The sequence below is a fragment of the Carcharodon carcharias genome, chromosome X, assembly GCF_017639515.1.
Source record: "Carcharodon carcharias isolate sCarCar2 chromosome X, sCarCar2.pri, whole genome shotgun sequence".
In the NCBI taxonomy this organism is placed as follows: domain Eukaryota; kingdom Metazoa; phylum Chordata; class Chondrichthyes; order Lamniformes; family Lamnidae; genus Carcharodon; species Carcharodon carcharias.
In genome coordinates, this window is record NC_054507.1 from 6,133,824 (window position 1) to 6,150,263 (window position 16,440).

General features: G+C 47.1%; 1 protein-coding gene across 1 annotated transcript; it reads left to right on the forward strand.

Moving 5' to 3' along the window:
- The first annotated feature begins 289 nt into the window (after positions 1–289).
- Positions 290–7,049, forward strand: spryd4 (SPRY domain containing 4). Its single transcript, XM_041180360.1, has 2 exons — positions 290–402; positions 5,770–7,049. Exons 1-2 carry the CDS (start codon positions 309–311, stop codon positions 6,306–6,308), a joined length of 633 nt encoding a protein of 210 aa, XP_041036294.1. The 5' UTR covers positions 290–308; the 3' UTR covers positions 6,309–7,049.
- Positions 7,050–16,440: the final 9,391 nt, after the last annotated feature.

Here is a 16,440-nt window from a genome sequence, read left to right on the forward strand (position 1 = left end):
GCCTGATTGAATTAACCTGTTCTGGTAGAGAGGCGGGAACATTAAGGAGTTTTATGCTGTTATCTTCAGGACAATCTGATGAAAAGTGAAGTTTTCTGTTCTTGTAAAATGTGTTTGTAAAATGGGAATAAAAACTTGATTCTGAACCTGAAGAAACCGAAAGCATTACCTGAGTAACCCAGCAGGACAACACTGTGGAATACAGCACCAAAATTTCCCAATGAAGCTGCTGTTCTTTCCCGCCTCAGTGGGACCGATGATGAAATCACGCACGTTACGTCGTGACGCTGCCGGTTGGCGGGCTGAAGATGGCGGCCGTCTGGAGACTGTGCCGAGGAGCTGGAGCAGGTGGATTGCTGCTGGCGAGGAGGCAGCCGAGCGCCCGCCACTTTCTTAGACGCTGTGGGTATTGATTGACCTTTGAAGCTCGATAAGGCCTAAAAATGCGGAATCGGAAAAGCCGAAGCTGCTCTGGCGGTGCGGTAGGGAATAGTGGAAGGGTTAGTGGCTGTGGATGGAGGTAGAGATAGCGGGGGATAGTGCTGAGGAAAGGGGTTTGGGCCTGCTGGCTGGTAGGAAGAAGCTTGAACAGCACATATTCCGCCCAGAGATGTTTAAGCAATGGAAGCAGCTTCCGGACTGAGTATTGAGTTCAACAACGTTAGATCATGAACTCTCTCCTCCATCCTCACCCCTTTTTTAAATAATTTATGATTTTTATATATATTTTTCTTTTCCCATCTATTTCTATTATTATTTTTAAATGTATTTCCATCCATTGTTTTATCTCTACCTTTTAGCCTTTTTCAATTCCTTCACCCCACCCCCACTAGGGCTATCTGTACCTTGCTCGTCCTGTTTTCTACCCTTAATTAGCACATTCCTTAGATAATATCACCACCTTCAACACCTCTCTGGCTATCTTCACCTATCACTGGCCCTCTATCCAGCTCTACCTGTCTCCCCTGCCCCACCCCTCAACCAGCTTATATTTCACCTCTTTTCTATTTTTCCTTTGTTTTGATGAGTCATACAGACTCAAAACGTTAACTGTCTTCCTCTCTGCAGATGCTATCAGACCTGCTGAGTTTTTCCTGCTATTTTTCTTTTTGTTGCAGCTTCCCCTGTGCTTGGCAGCAGTGGGTAACTTATTCGTGCTAGGTATTAATCTCTTGCTACTAAGAACTTGAGTATTGTTGAAAAAGAGACATGCTGTTGAAGCTTTTCATCTTGCGCTCATCAGGACAGACATGAATTTCAAATTTCTAAGGGAGCAACAGTTTAAACTGCATGAGAAAAGGGTGATTATTGGTCAGCTCTGATTGGCCAAGACTTTACCATGGAGAATGCACCAAGGAGCTATTTTCCCCCACTCACTTGTTTAATTCAAAAAAGGTGCATTGTTCAGACAATTTTGTTTTCCCTGCAGAGGACATATCCCTGCATAAGAATGTGTAGCTTCTAGCAAGCATTTAGTAAGTTACATTGCGAGACAACTGATAAATCATAAATTATGTTCGTGCAATTAGTGCACCTTCCAAACCCACGACCCCTACCATCTAGAAGGACAAGGGCAGCAGATACTTGGGAGCACCACCACCCAGAAGCTCCCCTCCAAGTCACTCATCATCCTGACTTGGATCTATATCGCCGTTCCTTCACTGTCACTGGGACAAAATCCTGGAACTCCCTCCCTAAGAGCACTGTGGGTGAACCTACACCACATAGACTGCGGTGGCTCACCACCTTCTCAAGGGCAATGAGGGATGGGCAATAAATACTGGCCTAGACGGCGACGCCCACATCCCATGAATGAATTTTTTTTTAAAAACACGAGATTGTTCAGCAAGTGTTGTCGAATCGCGGAATGACATCTAACATTAAACGTAATGTTCTAAGTTTTGCCAGCACAAGTTTGTTGAGTACGGTCAGTGCTCTGCTTATTCCAAACAGTGAAAGGGATGTGGTGTTTGATACGATTTGCCAGTCTTTGGGACCTATGACCTACGTACCTTGCATTGCACCGGCACTGAAATTCATGTACCACTTTACTCACTTGTCTGATAGGCAGAATGCCTTTTTGGTTTGAAGGCAGCAACCTGTTAATGGAGGATACCACTCGTTATTGCATGTAGCATCATGAGACGACTAGCTTCACCTGTTGCTCAAATTTTTTAGATACTTTATCCTTCCAAGGTAATTTGAGGTGGACTGGGCGCTTTTCAGGTCCAAAAGCGGCAACCTTAGGCCCATTTATGAGTGTGCGCAATACACAGTGAGCAATGATCTGATCGGGGTAGCCATTATCCCACAGGATAGCTTTGATGCGCCCTACTTTGGCGTCAAGCTTGCACCTTGGGCCCTACTTACAAGATTGCTGATAAAGTCAATCTTATTGAGTGTGAAGCTGTAGGAATCCCAAAGTGTATATCGACCAGTGAAAGTCGGCTTGCAGTAGACAGTGGTGGAGAGCCTAGCAGGCTTCTGGACTAGCACGTCAAGGAAAGGGAGCTTGTATCATTGCTCCATTTCAAAGGTGAATTTGAGTGCAGGATCAGCGCAGTAAGGCGTGTAAGGAAATTCTTACATGCAGCTGCAGATTCAAATATAGCAAATGTGTCATCTACATATCGGAAATATGCAAGGAGTAGGAGGTTAGGGGTCGTTGCATCGAAGACATGTTTCTCATGGAAACGATGAAGATGTTTGCAAAAGCTGGGCTTAGGGGTGCCCATGGCCCATCTATTTGGGGAAAGAGGGTGTTACTAAAGCTGAACTCAACTGCGCGAGTTACTAAGTTCATAAGTTCAATGAATACAGGTTCAGAGAATGGCAGCACGTTTAGGTCACCATATTGTGATGCAAATGTCGATGGCTTCCTTGAGCGATACATTAGTGAATAGCCTTGCAGTGTAGAACGATCACATGAACAAGGCATTGCTATTGATGTGCAGGTCATGTATAGCCTTTGCAGAGGTGACATTTAATTATCAGCCAAGCTTGCAATGTAGCTCACTTACACTTGCTAGAATGCAGGGACCTGACCTGTGCAGGCAAAAGGAACATGTCCAGCATTCCGCATGTTTTTGTATTAATAAAAAACATGGGGAGACAATAGTTCCGTAGTGCATTCTCCATGGCACCGCCTCACCCAATTAGAGTCAATCTGCCAACCAATCAGCACCCCTTTTCTTATGCAGTATAAATTGTTGCTCCCTTTGAAATTTGGCATTCTTGGATCTGTCCTGTTGACTGCAAGATGAAAAGCTTGGACAGCATGTTTCATTTTTTTCAGCAATACTAGTACCAGCTAGTTTACTACTTGGGGCCAGATTGGAGAGACCAGCAGCATGTTACTGCAGCAGACGGCTGCAGGCAAAGCCTGGCAGGTCCCTGGGGACAGCCTCCCGGCAGCAGGCCACGGGGCCAGCAGAGCCTCCTTTACCCCCCCCCCCCCCCCCCCCCCCCCCCCCCCCCCCCCCCCCCCCCCCCCCCCCCCCCCCCCCCCCGCACCGGGCCCACGCACTCCCCCCATCCCTGCTGCCACTTCTGTCACAGAACCACAGCTTCAGCCACAAGCAATCCTGTCAAGACAGGGGATTCCCCCTCCACAAATAATTTTAACTTTTCCAACATCTTCTGACAGCTCCGACATTTTTAGGCACCCTCACTTTACCCTGCCTGCAGCAGCATCTACCAGTGGGGTTGCCAGCTGGACAACTGTGTGGGCCAGTAGGGGATGCATGTTCTGCCATTAAGGATGGCACTCCTCAGTTGACCACCTTCGGTAAGATGCACGGGTGGGTGGCTGGGCATCACCAGCGGGTTCAGGAGTTGCTTTTGGTCCGGACCTCAGAAAATCTTTGAAGATGGTAAGATTCTGACCTTTGCGCAGGGAGGGACAGTGGTCTCGGCCTCCCACTTGGCTCCAGCTAAGGTGAGGCTCCTGCTCCCAGAAACCCCACTAAAATGGCCCGAGTCAGCTGGGTCAAGTGCTTATTCTTTCTGTGCACCAAGCACTCATTTCCATTCTTTCCCAAAGAAAGAAAGGTTTGCATTTCTATGGCACCTTTCATGTTCTCAGGACATCCCAAAGAACTTTACAGGCAATGCAGTACTTTTGAAGTGTTGTCATGTTGGAAGTTTGTGTACAGCAAGATGCTGTAACAGCAGTGAAATAATGGCCAGTTCATCAGTTTTAGGTAAAATAGACATAGAAAATGATGAAGACGCTCAAGTCAGTCAGCATCTGTGGTGAGAGAAACAGAGTTAATCGTAACTTGTTTCAATGATGTAGGTTTAGCAATAAATAACTAATGACCAGGAACTGGAAGAACTCCCCTGCTCTTTAAATAGTGGCCATTGGATCATTTACATCCATCTGATGGGTCAGATGTGGCTTCGGTTTAACGTCTTGCCTGACAGTGCAGCACTCCCTCACTACTGCACTGGAGCATCATTATGTGCACAAGTCTTGGGTGGACATAAAATTTCCCAAAACATTAGTCAAAGAGCAGGATAGTTCTCCTGGTGTCATTGTTGGAAGTGTCAGTAGTAATCCTATAACTTGCTAATAGTTAACCCTGAACCCTTAGTCAGAATTCCCTTGCACTGCACAAGGTGTAGTCGGGCTCATCAATCGATGCCACATTCAATAAGACTCATCTCTCTATCTCCTCAGACTCTGCTTCCATGTGAACTGGGAGGCTCAATCGGGCCCAATTATTCTTGGACCTCTCACATCAAAACTGGTCAGCACAGACCAATCGGAACCAAACTAAGAGCTAACACAGAGGATAGTGACCTTGGTGTTTGGGGAAATTTCTCACAGGGCGCATCGTCCTAAACTCAGCTCAGCACCAATATTTCAAAACCAGTCTTGGGGTTAGATTCAAAACATATAAAAATTACAGTACAAGAGGAGGCCATTCAGCCCCCAGTTCTTATTTAACCCCATTCCCCCAGATCCTGTCATATTTATCCTTTATCCCATTCCTACTGAAATAAAGTCTTTTTCTATCTCAGTAGCCACGTGGTGAAGAACTGCACCATTTATTAGCCTTTATTTCAAGAAACTTCCTTCTCCTTCCTTGTTTTATCCCGTGAGAATCCTTGGTGTCTTTCACTTCTCTTACCAGTGGAAACAATTTATCCACAAAGTCCCCTGGTTTCACTCTTCACTGGCTGTTCCCTTCCTCACAATGGAACTCCCACTCACCTCATTGCTGCTGCAGTATCCCCTGGTGCTGTGACAAATGCTGGCCCCATGCCCACCCCATTCTCCTTCTCTTCTCTCTCCACCGAGCCCTTTGTCTCCCTCTCTCTCCCATCCACCCAAGCTAAAATCCCCTGACTTCCCACTCTCTCCCCCCACCCACTTTCTCACACACACCCATCACCCCCCACCCCCCAAATCTGAGACCCAGCCTCCCAACACCAAGTCTCTGGTTTCGCTCTCTCCCAAACCCCCATTCCTCAGTTACCACCTCATCCCCTGCCTGAGCCCCATTCCTCCTGACCCCCTAACCCAGCCCCACCATCCCTCTCCCTTTAAGTCTCTAGTAAAGCTCTGATCCCGTCCCTATTCTCCCTTTCCCCCGACCTGCAGTCTCCATCTCGCCCTCCCCCACTCTGAGCCCTCAACAGTTCATAATTAAAGCTGAGAATAAAGTTGGTGACAAATCTTTGTACTTAAAATGAATTGTTTGCTACTGACTAACTGGAAATGTTTGGGGAGCAGTGTGTAGCATTGTTTTTTTCCATTTATAGATTTAAATTTCAAACTGGATGAGAAGACAGCCCACAGTTGCTTAGACCTTTTCAAAAAAGAGACAGGAGTCATCTACCGCATGATTGGTATCGACCCAAGTAAAGTGCCAAAAAACCCTGAGCGCTTCGGAGAGTGGGCGGTGGTCTTGGCTGACGTGACTCTTTCAGCTGGGAGACATTACTGGGAGATCACAGTGAAGCGGTCACAGGAGTTTCGAATTGGGGTAGCAGAGGCAAACATGTCACGAGAAGAATGTATAGGTGCCAATGACTGCTCCTGGGTTTATGCCTATCTCCAGAGGAAATGGTACTCCATGACGTCCAATGAGATGGTGCCAGTTGACTTCTTTGGGAAGCCTGATAGAGTGGGCTTACTCCTGGACTGTGAAGGCAGGAAGCTCAGTTTAATAGACGTTGAGAAAGCTGCTGTTGTTAGCACAATAATGGCCGAGTTCAAAATGCCGCTAGTTCCGGCCTTTGCACTATGGGATGGAGAGCTCTTAACACATTCAGGCCTGGACGTTCTGCAAGGCATCTGAATCCAGGTCAAAAACAGAAATACCTGGAAAAACTCAGCAGGTCTGGCAGCATCGGTGGAGAAGAGCAAAGTTGACGTTTTGAGTCCTCATGACCCTTCAACAGAACTAAGTAGAAATAGGAAAGAGGTGAAATATAAGCTGGTTTAGGGGGTGAGGGGTGGGGGAGGAAGGGGGAATCCAGCTGCCTGCTACCTGGACTTCATTCTATTCGCTGTACTTAGCGGTCATTTTTAAGGAACCGGCTATGTCCTACATAGCCTCTTTCAACATAGACATAGGCTTTGAAGCAGTTACCCTTTAAACCCCTTGAAGCATTACCGGAACCCTGTATCCATGTTCGTCCAGCTTTGAGCAATATGTGATTACTGCTATCATTGTGATCCATGTAATCTGCTGAGGTTACACAAGTAACGTTTCCTGTTTTTAAAATGTGGCAGAGAACTTTGCAAAAAAGAGAATTTGGTCCTTGTTGACAGTGAGATGGCTTCAGTCTCTTGTTGGCCGGGTTCCAGTTCTGATCTTGTGAAACTCTCCACATTGGGTAATTGCATCACCAGCGCTCAAAGTGCCAAACAGTAACTAAGAGGAACCCTGTTACTGCAGCTCAAGATTTATTTGCTTTTTTGTCAAAACCCCAAGACCTGGAGCAAGGAGGTAAATGGAACAACAGAGGGGACTGAGTTATAATTGAGTATTCTATCTGTATTCTAATACTTTAATAAAATGTTAATGTACCAACAACTTTAGCAGCTTCAATGTACTGAAACATCCCAAGGCACATTACAGGACCATCATCAAACAGAATTTGACACTGCACCATATAAGAAGGTATATTAGGTAGGTAACCAAAAGATTTGTTCAAGTGGTAGGTTTAAAGAAGTGTCTTAAAGGAGGAGAGAAAGGCAGAGAGATTTCGGGAGGGAATTCCAGAGCGTAGGGCCCGGGCAACTGAAGGGACATCAGCAGTAACAGTTGAGGGTTGGGAGGAAAACCATTACAAGTGATACTCTGGCTATGACTAGATTGACGAGAATGGAACCTTGTGAGAGCAGTCCCACTACTGGACGATGGTGTGACCGAGAAGGATGAGGAGGGATGGTTTACCTTTGTCACAGTCACAAAGGATGTCGTTTGTGACTTTGGTAAGAACCGTTCCAGTACCTTGCCAGGGAAGAAATTAGATTGCAGGGATTTAAACATGGCAGCCTGGGAAAGATGGGCACAGATTTGGGAGGCAACAACACGTTCAAAGGCTTTGAAGAGGAAAGGGAGGTTGGAGGTGGGGAGATAACTTGCAAGGGTGCAGGGAGCAAGAGTTTTTTGAGGAGAGGGTGATCACAGGAGATTTGAAGGAGGCAGGGACAGAACCAGAGGACCATTAATGATATTGACTAGCATGGGAGCTAGGAGGGGAGGTTGGGTGGTCAGCAGTTTAGTGGGAATAGGATCGAGGGAGCAGGAAGCGGGTCTCATGGACAAGATGAGCTCAAAGAGCATGAGAGCCGATAGGATAATAACTGGAGAAAGATGAGAGTTCAAGGCTTGGAGGAGGGAGGAACTTTAGAGGATGTTTGGCCAGGCAGGCTAGTTGAAGGGAGGGAGATGTCAGAGGCTGCTGATCGGATGCTCTCAACATTAGTGACAAAGAAGTCCATTGTACTTCGTCTGGAGGAGACAGGAGAGGAATTTAAGAAGACAGTTTGCAGTATAGAGAAATGAAGCCAAAGTTTATGTTTGCATTCCAAGATGACCCTGGAATAGAAAGCAGTTTTAGCCAACAAGTGCAGAAGCTAATAATGCTTTTTGTGATCCAGCCAAATCTGGTGGTAGTAGTTAAACCAATTGTCCACCATATTCATTCAAGTCTACATCGCTTGAAGTTGAGGGAGTGACAATGAGGGCTATACTGTGGGAATGACCCAAAGGTGGAAGTGAGGGTGTGGTTGAGCAGATTGGTAGCTGCAGAAATGTCAGGATGAATACCAGGGCAAGAGAGTTGGGATTTTGAAAGTGTCATTTAAATGACTTAAGTTTTTTGCTAGGGCCAGACACAGATTAAGTTGGCATGGGAGGGAGATTTGGGTGGTGAGAGATTCAAGGGATGGCTTTTTCTGTGATTGACACAGTGGGGTTAGTGAAACCACATGATGACCGCATGGTCAAAGGGGTGGCTGTGAATATGAGTTGGAGAGCTTATATGGAGGGAGAGATTGAAGGAAGATAGGGCAGTGAACTCGAGAGGCCATGATTCACTGAACAACAACTGGATGGAACTGATCGATTGCAGTCATGCGTGAGTCAAAAGTGCAAATATCAAACTGGAAGAACTTCCACTGCCCTTTTAATATAGGAAATAGGAGTAGGCCTTTCGGCTCCTTGAGCCTGCTCTGCCATTCAACTTGATCATGGCTGACAACCTACCTCAACATCATTTTCCCGCTCTATCCCCATATGCCTTGATATCTTTACTATATAGAAATCTGTGTATCTCAGTTTTGAACATACTCAATGCCTGAGATTCCACAGCCCCCAAGGGTAGAGAATTCCAAAGTTTCAGTACCCTCTCAGTGAAGAGATTCCTCCTTATCTCAGTCCTAAATGGCCTACCTCTTATTCTGAGACTGTGCCTTGGTTCTGGACACCCTCCCACTCCCTGCCCAGCCAGGGGAAAATTCCTTCCTGCATCTACCCTGTCGAACCCTGTAAGAATGTAGTATGTTTGAATTAGATCATCTTTAATTTTTCTAAACTCCACAGAATGCAGGCCCAGTCTCCTCAGGACAATCGCACCATTCCAGGGATTAGTCTGGTGAACCTGCGTTGCACTCCTATGACAACTATATCCTTCCTTAGGTAGAGACCAAAACTGTACACAGTACTCCAGGTGTGGTCTCACCAAGGCTCTATACAATTGCAGCAAGACCTCTTTACTCCTGTATTCAAATCCTCTTGCAATAAAGACCAACATACCATTTCCCTTTCTAATTGCTTATTGCACCTGCATGCTAGTTTTCAGTGACTTGTGAACAAGTTTTTTGTTTCGCATTTTTTTCATCTTTGTTTGCAATTCTTTCCCCTCACGGTGAGAAATGCCACTGTTAGGGAATCGAGCATTCTCCAAGTTCAAACACTGTGTGCCCGTCAAATCTGGCAAAGCTCCATCAACTCTTCCCCAACCTCCGAAAAACAATGCTGCACCAGTATTGGCATTGTTCCCATTTCTCACTTTAACTCTCCCTTGCGTAACATTGCCAGTCAGTGCTGTAGAATCTGGATTGATAATCGCTCAGACTCTCAGTTGGCACATGTATATCAATCACAAATAGCACGGCAGGTACAGCAAGTGATCAGGAAGGCAAATGGAATGTTGTCCTTTATTGTGAGGGGGATGGAGCATAAAAGAGGGGAAGTCTTGCTAAAACTGTACAGGGCGTTGGTGAGAACACAGAGTACTGTATACAGTTTTGATCTCTGCATTTAAGGAGGGATATATTTGCAATGGAGGCAGTTCAGAGAAGGTTCACTAGGTTGATCCCTGGGATGAAGGGGTTTTCCTTATAAGGAAAGGTTGAGCAGATTGGACCTATTGGAGTTTAGAAGAATGAGAGATGATATTGAAACTTCTGAGATCCTTGACAGGGTAGATGCTGAGAGGATGTTTCCCCTTGTGGGGGAATCTAGAACTAGGGGCACAGTTTCAGGGTAAGGGGTCTCCCATTTAAGACAGAGATGAGGAGGAATTTCTTCTCTCAGAGAGCAGTGGAGGCTGGGTCATTAGGCTCCTTAGACACCACCTTCCAAACCCAATGCCTGCTACCATCTCGAAGGACAAGGGCTGCAGATATATGGGAACACCACCATCTGGAAATTCCCCTCCAATCCACTCACCATCCTGACTTGGAAATATATCGTCATTCCTGCACTGTTGCTGGTCCAAAATCCTGGAACTCCCTAACAGCACTGTGGGTGTACCTACACCACATGGACTGCAGCAGTTCTAGAAAGCAGCTCACCACCACCTTCTCAAGGGCAATGAGGGATGGGCAATAAATGCCATCGATGCCCACATCCCATAAATGAATTTTAAAAATTGAACATATTCAAGACTGAGTTTGCCAGGTTTTTGATCGACAAAGGAGTTGAAGATTATGGGGGACAGGCAGGAAAATGGAGTTAAGGCCACAATCAGATCAGCCATGATCTTATTGAATGGTGGAGCAGGCTCAAGGTACCAAATGGCCTACTCCTGTTCCTAATACATATGTTCGTATTATCAACTGGTAGAGCAGGCTCGATGAGCCGATTGGCCTACTGCTGGTCCTATTATGATCTTATGGCACATGGACGATACTTGCTTCCATCCCATCAGTCCAGGCTGAATTTGACCCAAAGACCCTCAGATAAAAAGCCAATGTTCAATCCATTGTGCACCTAGTCCCTTGCATTTTCCCTGGCCCTTGGCCCTGTGCATTTGCTAGTCTTCCCATTACCTCATCTGGTTAAGGCTGGGGTTTCAAGAAATTTTACAAAAGCCATACAGGATTTAAGAGAACATTTCTGCTACATTCGCTGGTGAGTGAGACCTCCTGAGGTATACTGCATCATTGAGAATGGACTGAGTGCACAGTGTTCTATCTGTGTCAGATCCCACAACCAATGTATCAGATCTAAGCTCTGCTGTCCTGCCACATCCACAGTGAAATGGTGGTGGATAATTAAACAACTCACTGGAGGAGCAGGCTCCACAAATATCCCCATCCTCAATGATGGAGGAGCCCAGCACATCAGTGCAAAAGACAAGGCTTAAGCATTCACAACAATCTTCAGCCAGAAGTGCCGAGTGAATGATCCATGTCGGCCTCCTCCAGAAGTCCCCAGCATCACAGATGCCAGTCTTCAACCATTTCGATTCACTCCACGTGATATCAAGAAACGGCTGAAGGCATTGGATACTGCAAAGGCAACGTTGTGACAATAGTACTGAAGACTTGTGCTCCAGAACATGCCACGCCCCTAGCCAAGCTGTTCCAGTACAGCTACAACACTGGCATCTACCTGGCTATGTGGAAAATTGCCCAGGTATGTCCTGTACACAAAAAGCAGGACAAATCCAACCCAGCCAATTACCGCCCCATCAGTCTACTCTCCATCAACAGTAAAGTGATGGAAGGGGTCATCAACAATGCTACCAAGCGGCACTGCTTAGCAATAACCTGCTCACCGATGCCCAGTTTGGGTTCCGCCAGGGCCACTCAGCTCCTGGCCTCATTACAGCCTTGGATCAAACATGGACAAAAGAGCTGAACTCCTGAGGTGAGGTGAGAGTGACTGCCCTTGACATCAAGGCCGCATTTGACCGAGTGTGGCATCAAGGAGCCCTAGCAAAACTGGAGTCAATGGGAACCAGGGAGAAAAGTCTCTGTTGGTTGGAGTCATGCCTAGCACAAAGGAAGATGGTTGTGGTTGTTGGAGGTCAGTCATCTCAGCTGCAGGACATCACTGCAGGAGTTCCTCAGGGTAGTGTCCTTGGCCCAACCATCTTCAGCTGCTTCATCAATGACCTTTCTTCCATCATAAGGTCAGAAGTGGGGATGTTCGCTGATGATTGCACAATGTTCAGCACCATTCGTGACTCCTCAGATACTGAAGCAGTCCATGTCCAAATGTAGCAAGACCTGGACAATATCCAGGCTTGGGCTGACAAGTGGCAAGTAACATTCATGCCACACAAGTGTCAAGCAATGACCATCTCTAACAAGAGACAATCCAACCATTGCCCTTTGACATTCAATAGCATTACCATCACTGAATCCCCCACTATCAACATCCTGGGGGTTACCATTGACCAGAAACTGAACTGGACCAGCCATATAAATACTGTGGCTACAAGAGCAGGTCAAAGGCTGGGAATCCTGCGGCGAGTAACTCACCTCCTGACTCCCCAAAGCCTGTCCACCATCTACAAGGCACAAGTCAGGAGTGTGATGGAATACTCCCCACTTGCCTGGATGAGTGCAGCTCCAACAACACTCAAGAAGCTCAACACCATCCAGGACAAAGCATCCCGTTTGATTGGCACCCCATCCACCACATTAAACATTCATTCCCTCCACCACCAACGCACAGTAGCAGCAGTGTGTACTGTCTGCAAGATGCACTGCAGGAATTCACCAAGGGTCCTTAGACAGCACCTTCCAAACCCACGACCACTCCCACCTAGGACAAGGGCAGCAGATAGATGGAAACACCACCACCTGGAAGTTCCCCTCCAAGTCATTCATCATTCCTGACTTGGAAATATATCACCGTTCCTTCACTGTCACTGGGACAAAATCCTGGAACTCCCTCCTTAACAGCACTGTGGGTGTACCTACACCACATGGACTCAAGAAGGCAGCTCACCACCACCTTCTCAAGGGCAATTAGGAATGGGTAATAAATGCTGGCCCAGCCAATGACACCCACATTCCGTGAATGAATGTTTAAAAAGTTGTGGCTCAATAGGCTAAGGACAATAGGCTCAAAGTAAAATGGGTCCATATGCTCCCACTTTAACTGTATGTTGTGAATATGAAGTAAAAGGATTATGTCTCAAACTAAAGTGTGTCTGTTCTGTTTATACACTTGTGGCTGTTAATTTAAAGCTGGAAACACAGGGCGGAATTGTCCCAGATTTGCACTATGTACAGCAGTGGTTGGGAAAATGCACTTTTTACCCCCTGGCTGCAATGGCAGGCTTTTGCGCCATATTGTCCCAATCCCACCTCATTAATCATGCATTCCCGGGAAACACGCCACTTCAGCTGCCACGCCATCACCTCGCCGATTCCTCACGCAGAGCGCGTGCACACCTCTCAGTTCTTCCAGCCCAGGGGAATGCTGCACAGGAGACATGGCTCCAAAAGCCAAGAAGACTGAAGCCCACCCCCACCCCCACCCCGATTCAGTGACACATCCCTGGGACACCTTCTGGACACTGTAGAGTCCTGCCGCAATGTCTCTGGCCACAGGAGGCCTATCAGTCTCACCACTCCGGCTTGGGAGGCGATGGCAGAGGTGGTCAGTGCCAACACTGCACAGGAGAGGTCGACCATCCAGTGCAGATAGAGGGTGAATGATCTCATCCATGCAGCCAGGGTAAGGCAACCATCTAATCACTGTAAACTCACACACTCACAAGCCCATCACACACTCACTGGCATCTCACTCACTGCCAGCTCAAGGGACATCACCACTCACTGTCTCTCACACAGCCTCACATCTCCATCTGGCCTCATCTCCTCTGGAGGCTGCCTCCTCAGCCCTCACCCTCTTGAGGCCACTTGCACAGATCAACATGTGTCTCCACACACACACACCCTGGGATACCCTCCTTCCCCAGTACAGCCCTCACCCTGCAGCCTCTTCCCCTGCCTGAGGCCACTTCTCCCCCTTCCCCAAGCAAACCCCAGCCCTGCAGACATTGAAAAGCCACCCCCGCCTTACAGCTGGTCTGGTGGGTAGAGACCTGCCCGTGATCCCCCCTAAAAGTGATGTGGTGCTGCCTGTGAAGCCTGGTGCTGATGCCTGTGAGTGCTGCTCGAAGCAAGGTAAGTAAAGAAACCTCAAAGTCCCGAATGAAGTGCACGTTGCTTAAGTTCAGTTGTGAAACACTTCAGCGTGCAATCACACCGACAAGCCCAGATGATTCAGCAAGGCGGGATGCTTCTGGCGAGCTGGGCTTATAATTATATGCAGATGTATTACAATGAAGTTCCCGACGTCCGACAGTGGGAAACACGGCCCGCCATTGATGGGCAGTGCGAGCGACTGCAAACTGGTTTCACAACGTCGAGAAACCGATTTTTGGTCTTCCTACCATATTGTCTGCTCACGTCCGCCATGATGCACAACGCCATTGGGCGTGGAAAATTCCGCCAACAGTGCCCAGATACGTCAGTGGTTAATGTACTGAAGCATTTAGCCCAGAAAGAAAGAACTAGCATTCATATAGCATCTTGTCCCATCCTCTGGGTATCCCAAAGCACATCACAACAAGTAAGTTACATGTTGGTGTGCAACCAGTTGTGCACAGCAAGATTCCACGAAAAGGAGTTGCGTTGCAGTGATTGACTGTTGAGGGATAAATCACAACCAGATCACTAGGGAGAACTCTCTGTTCCTCATCGAATCGTGCCATGGGATGTTTTTGCATCCATCTGAGAGGGCAGATGCAGCTTTGGTGTAGCAACTCAGAGAGGTGGCATCTCTGACAGTGCAGCACTCCCTCAGTGCCACAATAAAGTGTCAGAGCAGATTACATTCTCAAGTCTCTCAGGGAGGACCTTGAACCCATAACCTCCTGAATCCAAGGCAAGGATGCTGCCGTTGAACCAAGGTGAGGTACTAGGGTACATTCTTTGGTCTGTGCTGAGTTAAGCTGGAGTGAGGTGGGGAGCGACAATGGCTTAGGCTAATTCAAAAAAATCGGTCTTCAATTCCTGACTACTAGTGGATCCCACTGGAAAAGTGCACTCAGATCAAGATTGCGAACTCATGAAAGAATCCATTTTGTATAAAAATAATCCACTTATATGAAGTTCCATGTCAGATTAAACTCTAGTGAAAACACTAAAATGAACAGTTTGCAAATGTAATTGACAGTGCAAGTCTGCTTTCTTGCTCATTGTTTATCTGTAGCTTACCATTATGTTTTAATTATACTGATCGGTAACCGCCTTCGGTTTTGGGCACCCTTGCACCCTCAGGAAGGATGGAAAGAGTGCAATGCAGATTCAGGAGAATTGAACCTGGCTAAAAGGACGAAGTTATGAGGACATAATGGGTTTGTACTTCCTTGAGGTTAGAAGGCTGAGAGGTGATTTAATCAAGGTTTTTAAAACGTTAAGGATTTGATAAGGTAGATTCGGGGAAATGATTTCCTTTGCCAGGGGAAATCAGAACAAGTGCATAACATTAAAATTAGAACTAGGCCATTTAGGAGGGAAAACCACACAAAGGGTAATGAAAATCTGGAACTTACCCTCCAAAAGGCTGTGAATGCTGGGAATCTGTTGGAGTTTTCAAGACTGTGATTGATTGATTTCAGCATGACATTAGTCGTCTCAATTTCTCTGCTCCTTTCACCCATTCTAATCTCTCTCTCTCTGAATTTACTGCACTCCGTTCTCTCAGGTCCAGCCCCAACATTGTCATCAAACCCGCTGACAAGGGTGATGCTGTTGTTGTCTGGCACACTGACCTCTACCTTGCGGAGGCTGAGCGTCAACTCACAGACACTTCCTCCTAACTCTCCCTGGACCATGACCCCACCACTGAACATCAAGCCATTGTTTCCAGGACTGTCACTGACCTCATCTCCTCTGGAGATCTTCCTCCCACAGCTTCCAACCTGATAGTCGCCCAACCTAGGACGGCCCGCTTCTACCTCCTACCCAAAATTCACAAACAGAACTGTCCCGGTAGACTGATCATGTCAGCCTGTTCCTGCCCCACGGAACTCATTTCTCATTATCTTGACTCCCTTCTCTCTCCCCTTGTCCAGTCCCTTCCCACCTACATCCGTGATTCCTCTGACACCTTACATCACATCAACAATTTCCAGTTCCCTGGCCCCAACCGCTTCCTCTTCACCATGGACGTCCAATCCCTCTACACCTCCATCCCCCACCAAGATGGTCTGAGGGCCCTTAGCTTCTTCCTCGAATAGAGGCCCGAACAATCCCCATCCACCACTACTCTCCTCCGTCTGGCTGAACTTGTTCTCAAACTGAACAATTTTTCCTTTAACTCCTCTCACTTCCTCCAAATAAAAGGTGTGGCTATGGGTACCCGCATGGGCCCCAGCTATGCCTGTCTCTTTATGGGGTATGTGGAACATTCCTTGTTCCAGTCCTACTCCGGCCCCCTTCCACAACTCCTTCTCCGGTACATCGATGATTACTTTGGTGCTGCTTCATGCTCTCATCGGGACTTGGAAAAATTTATTAATTTTGCTTCCAATCTCCACCCCTCCATCATTTTCACATGGTCCATCTCTGACACTTCCCTTCCCTTCCTTGACCTCTCTGTTTCAATCACTGGTGATAGACTGTCCACCAATATCTATTACAAGCCTACCGACTCCCACAAC